Below are 21,106 nucleotides of genomic sequence, written 5' to 3'. Positions count from 1 at the left end.
TCATTCCCTTTGTTGAAAATTGTGTGCAGCGATTGCATATCATGAACGTGAGCAAACTAAATAACCAGCATAGATTTTATATGATTGACATTTACGTATTTATCAACAAAGCTCAGTGTTATAAGGCCATTATGCCTGCTTTGTGCAGGAACAGATGACCTATCTTCCTGTCTCCCTACCCTTTTGCCCAGCAGCAGTGTACTGGTGGATGTGCAGTAACAATGCCATGTCCTCACTCAGTCAATAAAGGTTCACTGGCTCAGTTCATGTTGCGTTAATTTTGTGAGAGTTCCCCGTTGATAAGCCTTGCCAATAAATTTCACTAAGCTTAGAGAGTCACTTTAAACTTCCACCGCAATTTGATTGGGTTCGTCGAATTCAGTACACAGATTTCCCTACATCCATGCAGATCAATGCTTTTAAGAAACGCACGGTAAAGCGTGGAGCACTCCTTAACATATTACAGAGGTCCCTGTTCCACATATTAGAAGTTCCTAGTCAAAAACAATATATCGTCACGAGTTTAAACGCAGCAACACATCAGATTTAATGAATTTTCTCATAACTGATAATTTTCTGGTGACTATATTGTGCACCTGCTATCAGTTAACTTCTGAAAGAAGATTCTTTGGGGAGATGTAAGAGACAAGAGGTTTTTTTGACAAGTACCAGCTAAAAAGAGAAATATATTCTTAAGCCACAAAGCTTCGAAGAGAGTGCTTGAAAACGAACGTCATCTATTTGTAGTTATATCAGACACATTTATTTTGAAGAATTTCACATGAGCTTTGGACCTTTATAGTTTATGTCATTTACTAAATAAATGCTTAGTGAGCTGCTAAGCTCCCCTGAAAAAAAATGTGCTAATTCGATAATTATATGTTAATAAACATTCATATGACTGAAAATTATAGATAAAAGTCTCTAGCAAAAAATGAAATTAAAAAAATCCATCCAAATGATTATCACATAAATTTACTACTCCCACACGATAATAACGTTGACCTTTACCCCTAACTCAATAAATAAAATATTAATGAAAATAAATAAAAATAAATAATAAAGGTTCAGGATGCTTCGCCGGCCCTTTATGTAAAGAATAAAGCACTTACATAATTAAAACGAAAGAAATTGCCTCTATCATGTCTTGGTGAAAGAAGATAAGCAATTTTGAAGAAAGCATTGAAATCCAGTAGCTCTAAAAATGAAGGTTATTTGAAGAAATCAGAAGTCCACCAAGAGAGCTGCCGATGTGGTCACCATGATTCCTGCAAGAAGATAGCATTAGCCAGTTAACTGGTTCAAAAATCGAACATTTAGACTGGTCTACAATGCAGCAGTAAACCTCAACCCATCGATGCACTTTATGACAAATTAATATGCATTTGTTGCTAAACATTAGTAATGAAAAAGAGCAAGGATAATTACAACGCATTCTACGGCATAATTCTGGAAACATAGAGACGGGTAGTTAACAAATGGCCCTATTCGACACGCACAACATGACGAAATGATCTGTGAAATACAGGGAGCAGAGACATGCGCAAATTGTTCGTTTTGGTAGTTTATCCTTAGTATAGTCTTCTTTCTCAGAGAAGACTTACACAATATTTTCTCAGAAATTATACAACTAGGACAAACGCTATTTACATCTAAAAGCCTACAGTGATGGTGATGATGAGGCTTGTTTCACAACTACTCCTGCGCTAACTGTAATTCGAGAAAAAAGCAAGACTGGATTAATGTAAGTCGCAACAACACAATTTAAGTAACAATTTCTTTTACGCGCCGTTTGATCTGTTTGATGACAAATTTATTATGTGTTTTTCGCCCTCACTTTAAAGTTAACTTAACTTTTTTTTAAAAAAAACTCTCCTGCTCACTGTTTGAATTGTTTCGTACACAGCTACTTATTTCAATGGGTTGGTTCCTAGGAATTATTACATGGCAAATGGTGCGTCGCTCAGCTCCGTTCATCGACGTGCATATTCTAGAATCTTGAGGAAACATTATGCTATGCAATATTTACAGGATATCATTCAGTACGAAGTTCCAATAAAATGTTAGCTACTATGCTACTGCATTAGTGTTTATTTTAGAAATGAGCATGACTGACATGTATGACATGTATGTGGTTTAGACTATTCGTATATGCCGATGTCTGGTCAGACTGGCTAAGTACATGTTCTAGACCAATTTCTTCAAGGCCAGATACTCTTCTCTTGAAAAAGGTGACTTCTAGTTTGGGGACCAAGATATTTTCTCTTGAAGGCGTTTCTGCAAATAAGTCGTATGATTCCAGCACTAGTAAGACTAAGCATATCAACACAGATCTTTAAAAACATGATCTGTTGAAATCTTGTCTCTATTGTTCTGATCATTCTGAGTAATTTCTTTCTTTCCAGAATCTCCATTCTGAAAACTGCCGTCTTTTCTCTTGGCACAGGAGCAGTCGAAGCCGTCACTGTCCAGAATTTTCAGACACACCTAAATCAAAAAGTTCCTTATTTTCCTGATGAAACAAGATTCTTCCTCATCAAGGAACACAGAATTCGCTCTTTTTAATCCACACACTAAAGAAGTAATTCCATTGTGTAAAGAAAGTTTTCCCTGGAAGCCCAAATGGTTGTTTGACTCTTCACTTGTGTAGCACGGTCCTGTGTTAAAATACCCTTTACAAAATATTAGAACTCCCACTTGAGACAGAACATGGCATGGCCTTCACTCTGTTGTCAGATAAAGACGTTGACTGAAGGTCTTTATCTGTAGAACATTCAATCTTAGAAATTTTGCAGATTGTCCTCTTTCATCTTTTTCGAAGGCATTAACAGATCCGCCTATAGGATTACCTATAGGACTGTTATCTTTATCAGTACTTCTTCTCCGGAAAGCAGCGTGTATGAATAGATTGGAATTTGTGAATGCCACGCTGTGTAATTACAGCTGATTTAAACATGAATTTCTGAAAAACTTTAGCCACATTGTTTCTTAATTCATACCCAGTTGTGTCAAGGCCCTCTTTCCTACTATTTTCACACAAACGGGCGAGTCCTGAGTAATTTCGGGCTTATTACTCACTTTCAACGAACAATTCTTATTGGACGATAGAGGGAATCGTACTCGATCTCCGTGTCGGACACCGGCCACTCTTTCAGTTGATCTTCAATAAGTTCCGCGTGAAGACCAAAACGACGCGCACGTCCCGTCCATGTATCTGACACAGAGCACTTGTTGCAGTCACCCACTGTGGAGAGGCGAACAACAACATGAGCGATAAGCTGACAGTATAGATGTTTCCCACCAACCTTTCTGTCTGCACTCACCCTCTCGGACAGTGTGCACACGTTGATCACAAGCTTTAGCAGAAGTCTTTCCACCCCTGATGGTGTCAACACAGCACTGGCTAGTCATACTTTGAGAGTTGTATGCAGAAAGGAGTCCACCTTGGTGTGCACAAATTTCGAGCATGGAGGAATCACTAACTACTTTGAGTCCCTGAAACTCATTATACAATGCAACTTCTGAAGTAGAAGAATCAAGCTTATCTTCCCTTTCGCCGTTAACAGCTGTAATGCCATAAGAAAATAGCAGTCCTTTGTGCAAATTATTTATTTGTAAAGCTCTTTCATCGTCTTTCTTGGCATTTTGGTGGTATTTCAAATATATTTGCACGTCCATGTCTTCGTCATACGTGCTCTCCTCGTTAAGCGCGATAGGGTACTCCAAAACTTCTTCTTTCATCTCGCTGCTCTGTTAAGAAATAATTTCGATGTCCAAGCTAAAATGCGCTTGCATGGACAGCGACATTTCTACTACAGTGTATAGCCGTTGAACTATTCGATGTTGAGGAGGGCGTCAGACAAATCCCTGTCGTCACTTGACTCTTGGTGACATTCATTGGCTGCAGACGATGTGTACCAACTTACTCCTGCCTCTAAACTAGTGCTTAATGGAGCTACGTTTCTATAAGTTAGGGATGTGTCTTGCTCATTTGGAAGCGCTTTTTCATATTTTATAAATTCTTTTCCTCTGTCATATTTGTCATTTAATAGGCACGTTTTAGCGATAGCAGACTCTTACTCTTGTAATAAGATTTCAGAATCTTTCTTGAGCAAAACATCTAACCAACTATCATTTCGAAAAAGAAACTGCATCTTTAGCCTAGCTTTCGGACTGGGATGTCTAAACCATGCTCCAATGTTTTCAAGTTCATTTTTTGAATCAGTTTATGTCGCGGACTCTTCTAGGAGCTGTATGTTTGACCGTTTTGGGGTATCATTGTCTGACAAGAGGTGAGTATCGTTCTGTTTTTTAATCCTCTGCCAGGCCCCTTCAACAATGGAATTCACATACTTCTGTACGTGTATCCTGCACACAGTTTCGGAAAGAGTCTCTGTTTTTTCTCGTTTGCTTGCTTTATTTTCGGTGCCCTGCGCCAGCTAACTGACCGAAACGTGCTTGCTCTCTCAAGGGAACTAACTGTGCGAACGTCTTCGGGTTTATCCTGAGTATTTCCTCTTGTACTGCATGACTCCAAGCCATCAACAACTCTTCGCCTAAAGAGGTGAGATGTTTACAGGTATTACTATCGATGTTAATCGGATCATTCATATTAAGTTTTCTTCCATATTGCTGCCGTCTTCGTTACTTGTAACCATCTCGTCATGCCTGGTCCAATGTTTTTCCCCCATTATACTTTTCATGCTCTTGGTGTTTCATTTTACTGAAATGGTGACTTGAGTTATCACTCTGGTCCTCTGATAACTGTTATTTTCCAGCTCTTCTGAGATACAACTGTATTCATGCTTACTGTAAGATTCAGCAGCGTGCACAAGGCATATTAATTTCTTTATGCGTCTTCTCCTTGTGTCAACGACTGTCCCGTAGGTGGAATCCTTTCCCTCGTTTTCAGCCACGTCGTATACGATATTTTTTCGATTGCTACATTCCATAAAATCTCCAGCCATCATCATTGTTAGCGAACTTATACCAAAGACCTTCAACCCTTTTGGAAAACTTCTGCAATCGGTACTACTCAACTTGCTTTTCGTTTTTGTAATCTTCATAACATTTCTGCAAGCTGCTTGCTTTTTGCCTTGTGGAGATGCACACAACTTCCCGAGATCAAGAAGTGCCTCATCGCGTAAAAAAATACATGAAAGATTTTTAACTCTTTTCATGAAAATGGGACAAATTTTGTGTTTTTATTAAAGTCTCCAACATTAGGTAAAAGATTTATATTGAGATGATGTCTCTAGTTTGTTTAATATTTTGTCTAGCGAAATGAGGCATATTTCACGTATCCAGCAGCTTTTCTTTAGCAATTATTCACATGGAAAGGCGATTATGAGGTACCCTAATGTTTCCTCTTAGACAGAAGCAAACAGGTTTTTAAAACGGATCCAAGTGAATAGTATTAAAATCGAGAAATTCTAATGAGTCAAATACGTTGGTTAAACAGTCCACACTTTAAGTATCTTCCACTCTTTCGATGATGTAGAATGTTAAATTATATGTTCATGTTAACAACAAATAAATACAACCAATGAAATGACACAAACAGAAAGTTACCAAAGCTGAACAACCTCAGACACATTCGGTTAACCCACGCTATACTCACCCTCTTCTGAAGCGCGCATAAGCAGATCATTTTCTTCGCCCCAGCTGTCCTGCTGCGTGTCAATGTTTGGTGATGGTGTCCTTCTTAGAGATGAAGCATAGTCAGAAGGCTCGCGAGAATGCGGAGCCTCAAGAGCTAAGTTGTTGCTCCAGCCGGCCTGTTCCATGGCGGTGGTGATCTGCCGCTTCACCTCCTCCAAGAAACCAGCGGAGTCAAAGGAAGAGCGTACTTGCACGTTGACGTGAACGTTGATGGCCGTTGCTGGCTCCTCGCCATGAGCCTCTGTCACGACGCTAAGTACTCCCTGATCTCTCACACACGATGGAGACGGAACGCGCTTGCTTGCTGCATTTTATCTGCAATTGTAGTTGCAAATCTTTCAAGTATTTAGACTGCGTTTTAGAAGCATATTCTATTTTTAAAAATTAGGGGAAATATTTTCGTAAGTGAGAAACGATATATTTAAAATTACATTTCGGCTCATCTGAAAGCACTCCATAGTGAGCAAGTTGCAAGATGATTGTGCACATATGTGAATAACTGGCCTTGCTAATCAAATCTAACGCCTCTACATTTCTGAATTCAATCTTCAAGCAGCACACATCAATGACAGAGGAAGATCCTATTAGGCTCAGGGTGACGAGTAGGTAAAACTCTGACTACAACAGGTTACCTCGAACACAGAACAAGAGCAAACGTACTTGGTGTATGCGCTCCAACGTGTTTACAATCGGCATAGCCTTAACAGTTTCAAGAGGTGTATTATGTATACTTGTTCATTTCTTCATGGCAAAGAAATAATTAACCACCAAAAACACATCAAAATATTCTAACCTGGCGGGGTCCGGCACGTGCCTGGAACGAAAGATTCCTCTGTGTCAGAAAGGTCGTACTTTTAAATAACGTCGTAATCTGTCTTACCATAAAACGACCTTTTCGCTTGCACACAAAGTGAAAACAATCACCCCAAAAAAATAATAAAACAACGCAAGATTTGTATAGCGCAAGCTCACATTCGTAAGGAGCATGCTCGTAGCGCTTCAACACAAACACAAGACACGGACAACATGGGACAGAAAAATAGACAAATAACATATGAACAACGGAAGGATAAACAACAGAACTGATAAAAGAAAAGGAGATAAGTACAGAAAGCGCAAAGTGTAAACAAATAGCCAGGCATGAGTATGATTTTGCAAAGAAGAGTAGGTAAGTAGCAAATAAGTGGAAGAAGGAGTGGAATAAAGGTTAAAAAAGGACTAGCATTAAGGGCTGTTATTAGGAGTAATGCTTAAATAAGAGGTACGTTTTCAGTGAATAATTAAAGGATTTAATTGTGGGTAGGTAGAAGAAAAGGAAAGACATCTCTTGTTTTACCTCACAGAGACTAAAACGCCTGTGACCATATGCTTCTGTTCTATGGTCAAGAATAGTTAGGAGACCGTCGTCAAATGAAGAGTGTAGTTGTGGTTGATATATAAGGTACAATAAGTTCATCGAAATAACGGGCCAGTAGACAGCAAAGAAATTAAAATATAGCACGCACAACTAATAATACTTGATGCGAAAGCGGATGTGTAGCAAATGCAGAATACAAAAGGAGTGACATGGTCCCGTTTCCTAGCTATAAGCACGAAAAGTGCAGTGATGTTCTAGACTTTCTGGAGTTTATGAAGAAGGTATGCAGGGCAACCTCCAAGCAAGGCGTTGCCGTAATCAAATCGAGAATGAATAAACGCACAGACAAGAGTTGTGGTAGCGAAAATGTGATGGATGGCACTGTTTTACTTACATATATTCATATTATATTGTCTTAATATTACTGTATCATTACCAGAGAACGGGGTGGTTTTAGAGTGGTAAGAATAAAGATTACTATAATGTAATAAAATTGAAAATTCGTGAAACATGACGATACTTACATGTAGAGCGTCTAGCCTCGCACTTTTCAGGGGTTACAACAGCTGAAACATGATTACACATAAAAAATAATCTGTTTAGTGACAGCAGCAACAACATTTCTTAAACCTTCTTCCTTGAAATAATTATCATTAAACCATTTTGATAGGTTTATTAAATAAGTATATCTCTTTGCTCTCGCACGGATGTGTAAATAAATATTTGGTCATTTGTTGAAGAAACAAATATTTAACCGAACAAAAACACATCGAAGCATTCTAACCTGAGGAGGCCACAGAGAAGGTTTCAAGCTGGCACGAGCCTGGAAAAAGAAGAGTGTTCCGTATCAGAAATCCCGCATGCGTTTTACTAATATCATAATCTCTCTATCCTAATCTTTCTCACCATAAAACTCTGCTTTGCTTCCAGCCAACGGCAAAAAAATAAAGTGGTAGTTAGATTGGTGTTTAAGAACCATAACCAGCGATCTGTACTTACACATATGCCGATCATATCTTTCTTAAAATTACAGTAATATTATCAAATAACGGAGTGTTTTAAAAGACAAATACAGAAAACGTAAAGTAGCAAGGCATAAGCCTGATTTTGCAGAGGAAGACGAGTATGGAAGTAGAAATAAGTGGAAAAAAGAGCAGATTAAAGGCTTAGCTAGCATTGTGATTGTTAATAGAAGTAATTCTTAACAAGGAGGTATGTTTTCATCAAACATTTAAAGGATTCAATTGTAGGTTTGTAGTGGATACGGAAAGGGAGAGAGTTCCAGTGTTTTGCCTTACAGTAACTAAAAATCCTGTGACCATATGTTTTGTCCTGGCGACAGGAATAATTAGAAGACGGTCGTCGGACGAAAAGTGTAGTTTATCTCGTGTAAGGTAAAATAAGTTCATAGAAATAGTAAGGTCAGAAGCCCGCAAAAAAATAAATAAATAAAAACATAGCATGGACATTTTATACTAGATGTGATAGAGGATGGGTAGCAAATGCAGAAAACGCAAGAGACAAGTGACATGGTCCCGTTTCCTAGCTCCAAGCACCAGAGCTGCAGCAGAGTTCTGTACTTTCTGTAGTTAATGAAGAAGGAATGCAGAGCAGACTGCAATCAAGGAGCTGCCATTAGCAGAGAAGGAACGAACGCACAGGTAAGAACGTTAGTAGCGGTGTAGAGTGAATGTGACGGATGGAACTGATTTTACTTACACGTATGCAGATTATATTTTTATTATTACAGTATCATCACCAGAAAACGGGATGGTTTGAAAGTAGTAAAAAGTGATGAAAATTACTAGACACTAGTAAAAATTACACACTACTTTAGTGACGCAAGTAAATACTCACATCTAGAGAATCTACCACAATTTTCGCAAATCTCCGGGGTTGCAAGAGCTGAAACATGATTACACATAAAATATAATCTGTTTTGTGACAGCAGCAGCAAATTTCTTCTTCCTTGCAGCAATTATAATTAAACTATTTCGATAGGTTTATCAGGTATATCTCTTTGGTTCTCGCATGTATGTAATAATAAATATTTGGTCATTTGTTCATGACACAGAAATATTTAACCACACAAAAGCACATTCAAACATTCTAACCTGGCGAGGTCTGAGAGAAAGTATCAAGCTGGCACGTGCCTGTAACAAGAGAGTGTTTCATAGTAGGAATATTGAATTTTTTTTTTTACTAATATCTGCAGATTGTCTTATCATAAACGTTCTTGTTAGCTTCCTGACAACAACAAAAATTTATTATTTACTGAAACAGGCAACTTACTTCATTTGAAAAAGCGACACTTGAAATCAATGCTATTTAAGCTCCGCTCTGATTTATGTCGTTTCAATGTTTCTAAAACACTCTATATTTTCTTGGTATTTTTTTTTTCTTATCGCTATTGTGATGCTTCTTTTCTCCAAAGACGGTCTTTTTGTTATCAAACTAGAGTGGACTTCTTTTACGTTACAAAGCAAATGTCTTCCTTTTGACAAGGTGTATAAGTAAATAAATAGAAAGATGGACAGACACACATCAGAAAGATATATAAAAGTTGTAGGCCGGTGATGGCGGTAGAATTATCAGATGTTATCTTATAGCCCATGACTAAGATCGTTGACTACGCACGTGAACGATTGTTGTCTACAATTTCTTGTCTTTATCTTGTCTTATCTTTACTCAATCTTTTGTTGTATGGCGCGGCAAGGTAATACTAATACTAACTCATAAAAAACTTTTTTTTAGTAAATAATAAAAATTCATTTAAAAATAGCTTAAGCTTTTTTTCTTGGCTTCCAGGCAACGACAAAAAATAAAGTGGTAGTTAGATTGGTGTTTAAGAACCATAACCAGTTATCTGTACTTACACATATGCAGATCATATCTTTCTTAAAATTACAGTTATAACGGTGTGGTATGGATGTGTTTAAAAAGTTATAAATGTGGCTATACAGTAATAAAGCAAATCAACATATGTGTAGCGACAGAAAAATACTTACATGTGGCCCGTCTAGCACAATCTTCGCACTTGACAGGGCTCAACAGAACTGAAACATAATAATATTTAATCATAAAAAGCAACTAGTTTTGCGATAGCAGCTGCACACTACCTTAAGACGCCTTCCTGGGGATGATAACAATCAAAACCACTCTTTGATGGGTTTTAGTACGTTGGTATATCTCTTTGCTCACGCACGTATGTAAGGATGAAAACTTGATTATTTTTTTTATGACAAGAAAAAACTAACCATACAAAAACACTTCGAATTCTGACCTGGCGAGGTCTGAGAGGTAGTATCATTCTGGCACGTGCCTGGAACAAGAGAGGATTCCGTATCAGAAAAGTCGCACTTTTAAGAACATTGAAACTTTCTTCTTCGCTTGCACACAAAGTGAAAAAGAGTCCCTGCTTGATGATGATGATGATGATGATGATGATGATGATGATGATGATGATGATGATGAGATGATGATGATGATGATGATGATGATGATGATGATGATTGATTGAATGATGATTGGTTGATTGACTGATGGATGATGGATGAAGGATGATGATGGATGGAGAATGATGGATGGAGGATGATGGATGATGGATGATGATGATGTGGATCTCTCCATCCTTGCTGCTGGTAACAGACTGTACACATATGTGCAGTGACAGACAAATACTTACATGTGGCCCGTCTAGCACAATCTCCGCACTTGCCAGGGCTCACAGGAGCTGAAACAGGATGATACTTATACATAAAAATAAGTTTTGCAACACCAGAAACAAATTACCTTACGACACCTTCCTTGCAATGGTAACAATAAGAAACATCCTTTGATAGGCGTAGTAGATAGGAATATATCTTTGCTCATGCACGTATGTATAGATGCATATTTGTTTATTTATTTATGACAAAGAAATAACTAACCACACAAAAGACACATTGAAACATTCTAACCTGGAGAGGTCTGAGAAAAAGTTGCAAGCTGGCACGGGCCTGGAAAAAGACATTGTTTCGTGTCAGGAAAGCTGCACTTTATAATTACTTCGTAACCTATATTACCACGAAACTTTCTTCTTCGCTTGCACACGAACAAGAAAATCCAAGAAAGTAGATCAATTAAAACAGGTTTTAATAACGTAAACTTGCTGCTTTTAAAAATCTCAAAACTTGGAATCAATGGCACTCAACCTCCGTATTTGCTGATATCCAGTTTCGATGTTTTTTTTTAACTTTTACATAGTAATCTTTCTATTGTTGACGCGAAGCTCCATTTTTTAAATCAGTTCTTTGTTATCCTACCGGTTATCCGACTAGAGTAAAAAGCTGTTGTGTTAAAGATGCGTTTTTATTTTGTATTATAAAACTTCTTATCATGAAGATTCCTCGTCGCTTGCACACGAAAGGAAAAACGCCCGAACGATTTATTAAATAAAATGGGCTATAATACCAAGACATGCAGGAAAAAACAAAGGCCTTCTCAGAAACAGCTGGAAACCTTGGCTTGAAGGTCAGTGCAAGGAAAACGAAAAGTATGAGAGTGAACGCCAGAGTCCAAGACAGCATCAAACTAAATGGAGAAGAGATTGAGGAAGTTGACAGTTTCACATATCTTGGGTCCAAAATGTCAAACACTGGGTATGCGGAGGTGGAGATTCGAGCCCGACTAGCAAAAGTCAGTCACGCCTCACTCAGGAGCACATGGAAGGCAACAAACATCAGTAAGAAGATCAAGCTGAGAATCTTCCAGTCAACTGTGATCAGCACCCTCCTTTACGGATCAGAATCATGGAAGATGACCAAATCCATCTGTAAGAGACTTGACGTCTTCCAAAACAGATGCCTCAGGCGCATACTTAACATCTTTTGGCCAAATACCATCAGCAACGAAGAACTCCACCGAAGAACTGAAACCGAGTCCATCACCACGCAGGTTCAACAAAGGCGTTGGCGATGGATTGGACATGTGCTCCGCCAGCAGACAGCAGACCTCTCCACAGTCGCCCTGCGATGGACTCCAGACGGCCGAAGAAAAAAGCTGCCCAAAGGAAACTTGGAGAAGAACGGTCGAAAGGGAGATGAAAGGAAAGGGCTGGACATAGGGTCACCTAGAGCGGATTTCAGCCGATCGACATCGGTGGCGGACTCTGGTCGAGGCCTTATGTGCAATCTGATGCACGAAGAGTTTGATGATTATGATGATAATACCAAAACTTCCAACTTTTAAATATCACGACACTTCAATGTAACTTATGCACCACATTCGCTAATATCGAGATTTGATGTTTCTTGACATTTACATGGCAATTTTTATATTGCTTCCCTGAGGATCCTTTTCTTTGAAATAGGTCTTTGGTGTTCTACAGGTTCTCCGACTAAAGCGGACAGCTGTTGTATTGAAGACGCATTTTAATTTGTATTTAAAAACAAATATTTTCATCTTGAAAAGATGCATGAATTAATAGACGAATGGATGGACTTAAAAAGATTAGGGAAATTTCGAAAAGTTCTAGGATGATGACAACAATGGATATTATGAAACTTATCACACAGTCCGTGGGTGAACTCGGCGACTTTGACCTTGCACGATTATTTTCTACCATTTCTTGCCTACAAGCACTTTCTGATACTTAATCTTCAGTCGTACATAGCAGCATAATTAAAAATAATTATTATTTTTATGAATTAAAAAAATCATTTGAAGGGAGATTATAAGTTATTTTTAAAGAAGTAACTTCGTACTCGAGGTGTTGTTTTAGCAGCATAACTAGCCGTCTTTCGTTAGACGTCTGCACATCATATTCTTTTTTTACACTTCAGTAAGACCTCCAGAGAGCAGGAGTGTATGAGATTGGTATAAATTAATCAAAACTACCACAAAGCTATAAAAAAATTACACATGTACGTGTGGTAACAAAAAATTACTTACATTTTTCCCGTTTAGCACATTCTTCACACTTCTCGGGGGTTAAAAGAGCTAAACCACATTACTCATACATCAGACAACGGTCAATCTTTTGACGGCAGCAACTATTGTCCTCAAGATTTATTCCTTGCAATAATTACAATTGAAACCATTCTTCGATGAGCGTATTAGGTAGATATATTTCTTTGCTCATGCTCGTACAAAGGATGCATACTTCTATATTTGTTAAGGAAAAAAACGTTTGTCACACAAAAACACATCTAAGTATTCTAACCTGGCGAGGTCTGTGCGAAGGTTTCAAGCTGGCAAGGGCCTGCACAAGAGATTGTTTTGTTTCATAAAAACCTCACTTTTTTATGACATCGTGATCTATTTTTCCATTATACTTTTTGATTTTATAATACAAAGGCGAAAACCCCGAGAGCATTATCAAGTACAGCAGGCTACAATTATCAAGTACAGCAGGCTACAATAACTAAACTTCTAACTTTTAAAGATCGCGACACTTAGAATCAATGTAAAGCTAACATCGAGTGTCGATGTTTCTTAATATTTACATAGTAATTTTTCTATTGCTGTCCCGAAGATCATTTTCTTTGAAATAGGTCTTTGGTATTTTACAGGTTATCCGGTTAAAGCGGACAGCTATTATATCGAAGACACATTTTACTTTTTATTACAAAACAAATGTTTTCCTCTTGAAAGTTTCTACAATTTCTTGCCTGTAAGCAATTACTGATACTTCCGTCGTTCATGGTAGCAGAAATAATAATAATAATAATAATAATAATAATAATAATAATAATAATAATAATAATAATAATATAATAATAATAATAATAATAATAATAATTTCTAAAAATTCATTTCATGGGAGATAACGTTATTTTCAAAGAAGTATTCGAGGTGTTGTTTTACAAGAATAACTAGCTGTCTTTAGTTACACGAATGCACACATATTTTTTTCAAACTTCAATAAGACTTCCAAAGAGCAGGAGGGTATGAGACTGGTATAAATTAAACAAAACTACTACAAAGATATAAAAATTGCACAAATATGTGTGGTGACTCAGAAAAAAACTTACATTTTGCCCGTTTAGCACAATCTTCGCACTTGCCAGGGCTCCCAAGAGCTGAAACAGTATAAATTAGACATCAGCAGCAGCCAGTTTTGTGAAGACAGTAACAATATTCCTTAAGACTTCTTCCCTGCATAAATTACAATTAAAATTATTCTTTTGCTGAGCATAAAAAGTAGGTATATCTCTTTGTTCACGCATGTATGTATGGATTGGTACTTGTTTATTTGTTCGTGACAAAAGAAATAATTAACCTCATAAAGACACGTCAAAATATTCTAACCTGGCGAGGTCTGAGAAAAGGTTTCAAGCTGGCACGTGCCTGGAACAAAATATTGTTCTGTCAGAAAAGCCGCTCTTATTAATGACTTTGTAATCTATCTTACCACGAATCTTTCTTCGTCGCTTGCACACGAAAGCAAAACTCCCGAGCGTTTTATTAAATAAAACGGGTTATAATAACTTTTAAAGATCGCAACATTTGGAATCAATAAAACTTAAGCTCGATATTTGCTAATACTGAGATTTGATGTTTCTTAACATTTACATTGTAATTTTTCTATTGTTGCCAAGAAGATCCTTTTCTTTGAACTAGAATTTTGGTATTCAAAACTCTTACAAACCTATAAAAATTGCACACGTATGTGTGGTGACAGAACAATACTTACATTTTTCGCGTTTAGCACATTCTCCGCACTTCTCGGGGGTTACAAGAGCTAAAATGTGATAATTAGACATCAGCTAGCAATCGGTTTTGTGACGACAGCTTTAATTTTTTTAAGAATTCTTTCTTGCAATAATTACATTTAACAATATTCTTCGATGAGCTTATATTTGCCCACGCACGTACGTCAGGATTCATACTTGTGTAATTATGAGAAAGAAATCATTCACGACACAAAATTACATGGAAACAATCTAACCTGGTGAGGTCTGAGAGAAGGTTTCAAACTGGCACGTGCCTGCACAAGAGATTTTCTATGCCATGAAAGCCGCACTTTTTAATGACAAGTGTTCTATCTTACTACACACTTGTTTCCCCAAACGTATTATCGAATAAGCAGGCTATAATATGCAAAACTCCACCTTTTAAAGATAGTGATACGTGGTACGATTGTGCCTCGGGTAATCGAGATAATCCGTAGTTTTTAATTTCAAATGCCGTTAATAAATTTAAGTACGATAAAGCTGTACCCTTGCATGACATGTTTATCGCAATGCATTTACTAAAATTACATGAAATTTAGTTTACAATCCTATTTTCCTTACATGGAAGCCGTTCCGTATCACAAGATAATGTTCTAGATCTATGACAAGAATATAAATTATGAAACTGATGCCACAGTCTGTTCCTGAACTCGTCGATTTTGAACTTGCACTAATTTCTTTGCTCATGCGCGTATGTAAGGAGGCGTACTTGTTTATTTGTTCATGACAAAGAAAGAAATAGCCATCTTAAAACACATTCAAAACATTCTAACCTGGCGACGTCTGTGAGAAGCTTTCAAGCTGGCATGTGCCTAGAACAAGATATTGCTTTGTGTCATGAAAGCCGCACTTTTGAATCACATTGTAATGTATCTTACCATGAAACTTTAATATTTATTTGGCACACGAAAACCCCCGAGCACATTGTCAAATAAAGCAAAACTCACCTTTTAAAGATCACGACACGTGGTGCGGTGGTGCGATGGTTCCTCGGGTAATGGAGATAACCCGTAGTTTTTACTATCTTTGAAACGCCTAATTACTCAAATCACATACAATAAAACTGTACCTGCATGACAGGTTTATCGCCATTCATTCGCTAAATGTTCATGAAATTTTCTTTTCAAATTAATTATTATTAGTAGTAGCAGTAGTATTCGGAAGCCCTTCAGCTATTTTACAGTATTACATTATGCTCTAGGTTTATGACAAGAATACAAATTATAACAAACTGATGCCGCTGTCCGTGCCTGAATTTTAATTAATTTGCATTTGCACGATTATTCTCTACAATTTCTTCTCAACAGACACTTTCATAGTACAGCGAAGATACTAATACTTTGGAAGTTATTTATAAATAATTTTTAAGTCATTTCACGGGAGATTATAATTTATTTTTAAAGACGTAAATTGTTGGTCGAGGTAGAGTTTTAAAAGCATAGCTAGCAGCTTTCGTTACACGAATGCACACTATTCTTTTTTCTGCTTCATTAAGCCTTCCAGAGAGTAGGAGGGTATGGTGTCCAGTCACTTAATCCCCAGACACTTCATCCCCGACACTTCATCCCCGACACTTCATCCCCGACACTTCATCCCCGACACTCAAGAACAATTTTCATATCATATTGTTGAAGAACATTAAATTTACTAGCTTATATCAACTTTAACTAATGTTGTAGATGTTCAAATGACGTTGAAGTTAATAGCATGATTTGAATTTGAATTTCAATTAAATTTTTCGCTGACTTCATAATTTTTATAGTTAAGGATTTAGTTTAGGGATTAAGTGTCTGGGGATGAAGTGTCTGGGGATTAAAAGTCTAGGGGATGAAGTGTCGGGGATGAAGTGTCTGGGGATTAAGTGACTGGGAACCGGAGGGTATCACAGTGGTATAAACTAGCGAAAATCACTACACAGCTATGAAAATCACACACTCATGTGTACTCACACAAAAAGTACTTACATTCGTCTCGTTTAGCACATTTTTCGCATTTCTCGGCGGTTACAAGTGCTGAAACACGATAATTAGACATCAGCAGCAATCAGTCTTGTGAAGACAGCAATAATATTCCTGAAGACTTCTTACTTGCAATGATTACAATTCAATCCATTCTTCGAGGGGCTCAGTAGATAGATATTTAACCACACAAAAACAAATCAAAACATTCTAACCTGGCGAGGTCTGAGAGAAGGTTTCAGCCTGGCACGTGCCTGGAACAAGACATTGTTTCGTGTCAAGAAAGCCACATTACCATGAAACATTTTTACTCGCTTGCACACAAAAGCAATAAAGTCCAGAGTGTTTTATCAAATAAAACGTGCCGTAATACGCAAACTCTTAACTTTAAAGATCGCAACACTTAGAATCAGGGTTAGGGTTAGTCACTTAATCTTTTATTTGCTAATATCGAGTTTCGATGTTTCTATATAGTTACAAGGTGATTCTTTAATTGCTTTCGTGATGATTTTTCTTTGAAACAGGATTTTGGTGTTCTACATGTTATCCGACTAAAACGGATCTCTTTTATTAATGATGCTTTTTATTCTATGTTTGTTCCACTTGAAAAGATGTTGAATCAATAGACGTATGGATGAACAGATACAAATTATGGAAAATAAGAAAATTTCTAGTTGATTACAACAACAGAAATTATGAAACTGATCACACAGTCCTTGCCTTAGCTTGTTTATTTTGCACGTGCACTATTATGTTTTGTCTACAATCACTGACTGCTACTCATCTTTTTTAGTACAACGCAGGATATTAATAATTTTATATTAATTATTTGTAAATAATAAACAATTCATGTAAAAGGTACATTATACGCTGCTTTTAAAGAAGTAATTTTATATTCGCGGTGGTGTTTTAGAAGCACAACTAGCTGTCTTTAGTTATTAGTATGCACATCATATCTTTTTTCAAACTTTAGTATGACTTCCAGAGGGCAGAGGATTAAGTGAATAGTATGAAATAATGAAATCAACTACAAAGTTATAAAAATTACACACATATGTGTGGTGACACAGAAAAAGACTTACATTTGGCCCGTTTAGCACAATCTTCGCACTTGCCAGGGCTCCCAAGAGCTGAAACAGTATAATTAGACATCAGCAGTAATCAGTTTTGTGAATACAGCAACAATTTTCCTCAACATTTATTCCTTGCAGTAATTACAGTTAAGACCATTCCTCGAAGGGCTTAGTAGGTAGATATATCTCTCGTTCACGCATGTATGTAAGGATGTATACTTGTTTGTTCGTGACACAAGAAATAATTAACTACACAAAAACACATCGAAACATTCTAACCTGGCGAGGTCTGAGAGAAGGTTTCAAGCTGGCAAGGGCCTGCACAAGAAATGTTCTATTTCAAGCAAGCTGCACTTTTTAAGAACATCGTAATCTCTCTTACCATGATACGTTCTTCTTTACTTGTACACGAAGGCGAAAAACGTCAAACGTATTATCAAATAAAACCGACAATAAACTTGCAACTTTAAAAAAATACGAAAACTTGGAATCGGTGTGACTGAATATATCGAATATCGATGTTTCTTAACATTTACATAGTAACTTTTCTATTTCTGTCGTGATGCTTCTTTTCTTTCCGAAAAAAGGTTTTGGGTATGCTACAGCTAATCCGACTAAAATGAACAGCTGTTATGACGCTTTTTTACAGGTGTATGAATTAATAGACGAATGGAATTACAGATGAACATTGGGAAAATTTTTAAAAAGTTCTAGGTTTATGATAACAATAGAAATTATTAAACTAATCCCACAATCCGTGCCTTAACTTGTTTATTTTGCACGTGCACAATTATTTTTTACAATTTCTTGTCTACAAGCACTGACTGCTACTCATCTTTGTCGTACAGCGCAGCACAATTTTAAAAATGATTTAGAATCAATAATTTATAAATAATTAAACAAGTCATATAAAAGTAGATTATATGATGATTTTAAAGAAGTAATTTGGTAGTCGAGGAGATGTTTCCGAAGCAAAAATAATGGTCTTAAGTTATACGTATACACGTCATATTTCTTTTCATACTTCAGTAAGACTTAAAGAAAGCACGGGGGTATGTTAGTAGTATGAATCAATGAAAACTACTACAAAGTTATAAAAATTGCACATATATGTGTGGTGACAGAGACTTACATTTTCCCCGTTTAGCACATTCTTCACACTTCTCGGGGGTTAAAAGAGCTGAAACATTATAATTAGACATCAGCAGCAATCAGTTTTGTGAAGACAGCAACAATATATTCCTGAAAACTTCTTTCCTGCATAAATTACAATTAAAACTTTTCTTCGGTGCTTAGTATCTACGTATATCTCTTTGCTCTCGCACGTATGTAATGGTGAATACTTGTTCATGACAAAGAAATAGCCAACCACACAAAAAATCGAAACATTCTAACCTGAAGAGGTCTGAGAGAAGGTGTCAAGCTGGCATATACCTGAAACAAGTTATTGCTCTGTATCAGGAAAGCTGCACTTTTATATCATAATTACCATGAAAATTCTTCTTCACTTGCATGCGGAGGGAAAAATAGTTTTTATCAAATACAGCAGGAGATAATACTCAAACTTGTGACATTTAAAATGGCGACACAAGAAATCAATGTCTCTTCAACTCCGTATGTCTTGTTATCGAGTTTTAATGTTTCTGAATATTTACTTGTTTTTTTCTATCACTGTCGTGATTTTCCTTTTCTTTAAAAAAAGGTTACAAAACAAATGCCTTAAGGTTTAAATAGGTGTATGAATTTATAAAAAGGATGTAGAAATAAATCAAATATATAAAAGTTCTAGGCTTATGATGGTGATGGAAAATAAGGAGAGGATTCCACACTCATTGACGGAGCTCGTTGACTACGTACGTGCATGATTTTTGTCCACAATATCTGTCTACGAGCCCTTTCTGTTACTCATTCTTTTTTCACACAGCGCGGCAAAGTAATAAACAGACTTTTGTTTTAATTTCAAAATTATTTTCCTAAATAACAATACAAAAAATTTTAAAGGGAGCTTAAGCTTGGTTTTTAAAGCAGGAAAAGTTGTAGCTTTGGCGGTGTTATAAAGCACTTAACACATATTTAGATCATAGTTTTTTTTACTACTTTAATAAGAATATTAGAAAACAGGATGGTATGAAAGTAGTAAGAAGTAAATAAAATTACTATAATGTAATAAGAATTGCACAAATACAGTTAGTGGCAGGGAAATACTCACAACTGGCTCGTTTAGCACATTCTTTGCACTTATCAGGGGTTCCTAGACCTGAAATAAGATAGCAGCAGTATTCAGTTTTGTGATACAAACAACAAAATTTATTGAAGCTTCTTCCTTGCAATGATTACCATTAAACCCATCCTTATTAGGTACGGATATGTCTTTGCTCTCGCACGTATGTAATGGTGAATACTTGTTCATGACAAAGAAATAGCCAACCACACAAAAAATCGAAATATTCTAACCTGGCGAGGTCTGCGAGAAGGTTTCAAGCTGGCACGTGCCTGTAACAAGTTATTGCTCTGTATGAGGAAAGCTGCACTTCTTATATCATAATTTATTTTACCACGAAACGTTCTTCTTCACATGCATGCGGAGGGAAAAAAATAGTTATTATCAAATACAGCAGGAGATAATACTCAAACTTGTGGCTTTTAAGATGGCGACACAAGTAATCAATGTCTCTTCAACTCCGTATGTCTTGATATCGAGTTTTAATATTTCTGAATATTTACTTTTTTTTTCCTATCACTGTCGTGATTTTCCTTTTCTCTAAAATAAGATTAAAAAACAAATGCCTTAAGGTTTAAATAGGTGTATGAATTTATAAAAAGGATGTATGGATAAATCAAATATATAAAAGTTCTAAGCTTATGATGGTGATGGAAAATAAGGAGAGGATTCCACACTCATTGACGGAGCTCGTTGACTACGTACGTGCATGTTTTTTGTCCACAATATCTGTCTACGAGCCCTTTCTGTTACTCATTCTTTTTTCACCCAGCGCGGCAAGGTAATAAACAGACTTTCGTTTTAATTCCAAAATTAATTTCCTAAATGACAATTTAAAAATTTTAAAGGGAGCTTAAGCTTGGTTTTAAAGGTAAGAAAAGTGGTAGCTTTGGCGGTGTTATAAAGCATTTAACGCGTATTTAGATCATAGTTTTTTTACTACTTTAATAAGAATATTAGAAAACAGGATGGTATGAAAGTAGTAAGAAGTAAATAAAATTACTATAATGTAATAAGAATTGCACAAATACAGTTAGTGGCAGGGAAATACTCACAATTGGCCCGTCTAGCACATTCTTCGCACTTCTCAGGGGTTCCTAGACCTGAAATACGAAAACAGC

The 21,106-nt window shown here is 36.6% G+C and overlaps 1 protein-coding gene across 6 annotated transcripts in view; it reads right to left on the bottom strand.

Moving 5' to 3' along the window:
* LOC112567668 overlaps positions 1–21,106 on the bottom strand; it is a 68,937-nt gene that overhangs the window by 3,896 nt on the left and 43,935 nt on the right. The window contains exons 19-44 of one of the 6 annotated variants that reach the window (XM_025244385.1): positions 21,041–21,088; positions 20,219–20,257; positions 19,974–20,021; positions 19,160–19,198; positions 18,897–18,944; positions 18,044–18,082; positions 17,774–17,821; positions 16,907–16,945; positions 16,698–16,745; positions 15,507–15,545; positions 14,949–14,987; positions 14,694–14,741; positions 14,309–14,347; positions 14,032–14,079; positions 13,221–13,259; positions 10,978–11,016; positions 10,704–10,751; positions 10,302–10,340; positions 10,027–10,074; positions 9,133–9,171; positions 8,876–8,923; positions 7,803–7,841; positions 7,543–7,584; positions 6,455–6,475; positions 5,621–5,976; positions 1,113–1,268 (exon numbers count right to left, since the gene is read on the bottom strand). In XM_025244385.1, the coding sequence (XP_025100170.1) occupies positions 5,933–5,976; positions 6,455–6,475; positions 7,543–7,584; positions 7,803–7,841; positions 8,876–8,923; positions 9,133–9,171; positions 10,027–10,074; positions 10,302–10,340; positions 10,704–10,751; positions 10,978–11,016; positions 13,221–13,259; positions 14,032–14,079; positions 14,309–14,347; positions 14,694–14,741; positions 14,949–14,987; positions 15,507–15,545; positions 16,698–16,745; positions 16,907–16,945; positions 17,774–17,821; positions 18,044–18,082; positions 18,897–18,944; positions 19,160–19,198; positions 19,974–20,021; positions 20,219–20,257; positions 21,041–21,088 (1,055 nt within the window). In that variant the 3' untranslated portion in view covers positions 1,113–1,268; positions 5,621–5,932. Of the gene's footprint in view, positions 1–1,112; positions 1,269–5,620; positions 5,977–6,454; positions 6,476–7,542; positions 7,585–7,802; positions 7,842–8,875; positions 8,924–9,132; positions 9,172–10,026; positions 10,075–10,275; positions 10,341–10,703; positions 10,752–10,977; positions 11,017–13,220; positions 13,260–14,031; positions 14,080–14,308; positions 14,348–14,693; positions 14,742–14,948; positions 14,988–15,506; positions 15,546–16,697; positions 16,746–16,906; positions 16,946–17,773; positions 17,822–18,043; positions 18,083–18,896; positions 18,945–19,159; positions 19,199–19,973; positions 20,022–20,218; positions 20,258–21,040; positions 21,089–21,106 lie in introns of those variants that run through there. The other 5 variants (XM_025244388.1, XM_025244387.1, XM_025244386.1 and 2 more) reach the window with 5 other exon arrangements.

Source organism: Pomacea canaliculata, linkage group LG7 (genome assembly GCF_003073045.1).
Source record: "Pomacea canaliculata isolate SZHN2017 linkage group LG7, ASM307304v1, whole genome shotgun sequence".
Classification (NCBI taxonomy): domain Eukaryota; kingdom Metazoa; phylum Mollusca; class Gastropoda; order Architaenioglossa; family Ampullariidae; genus Pomacea; species Pomacea canaliculata.
This window is presented reverse-complemented; position numbering and strand designations above follow the sequence as displayed.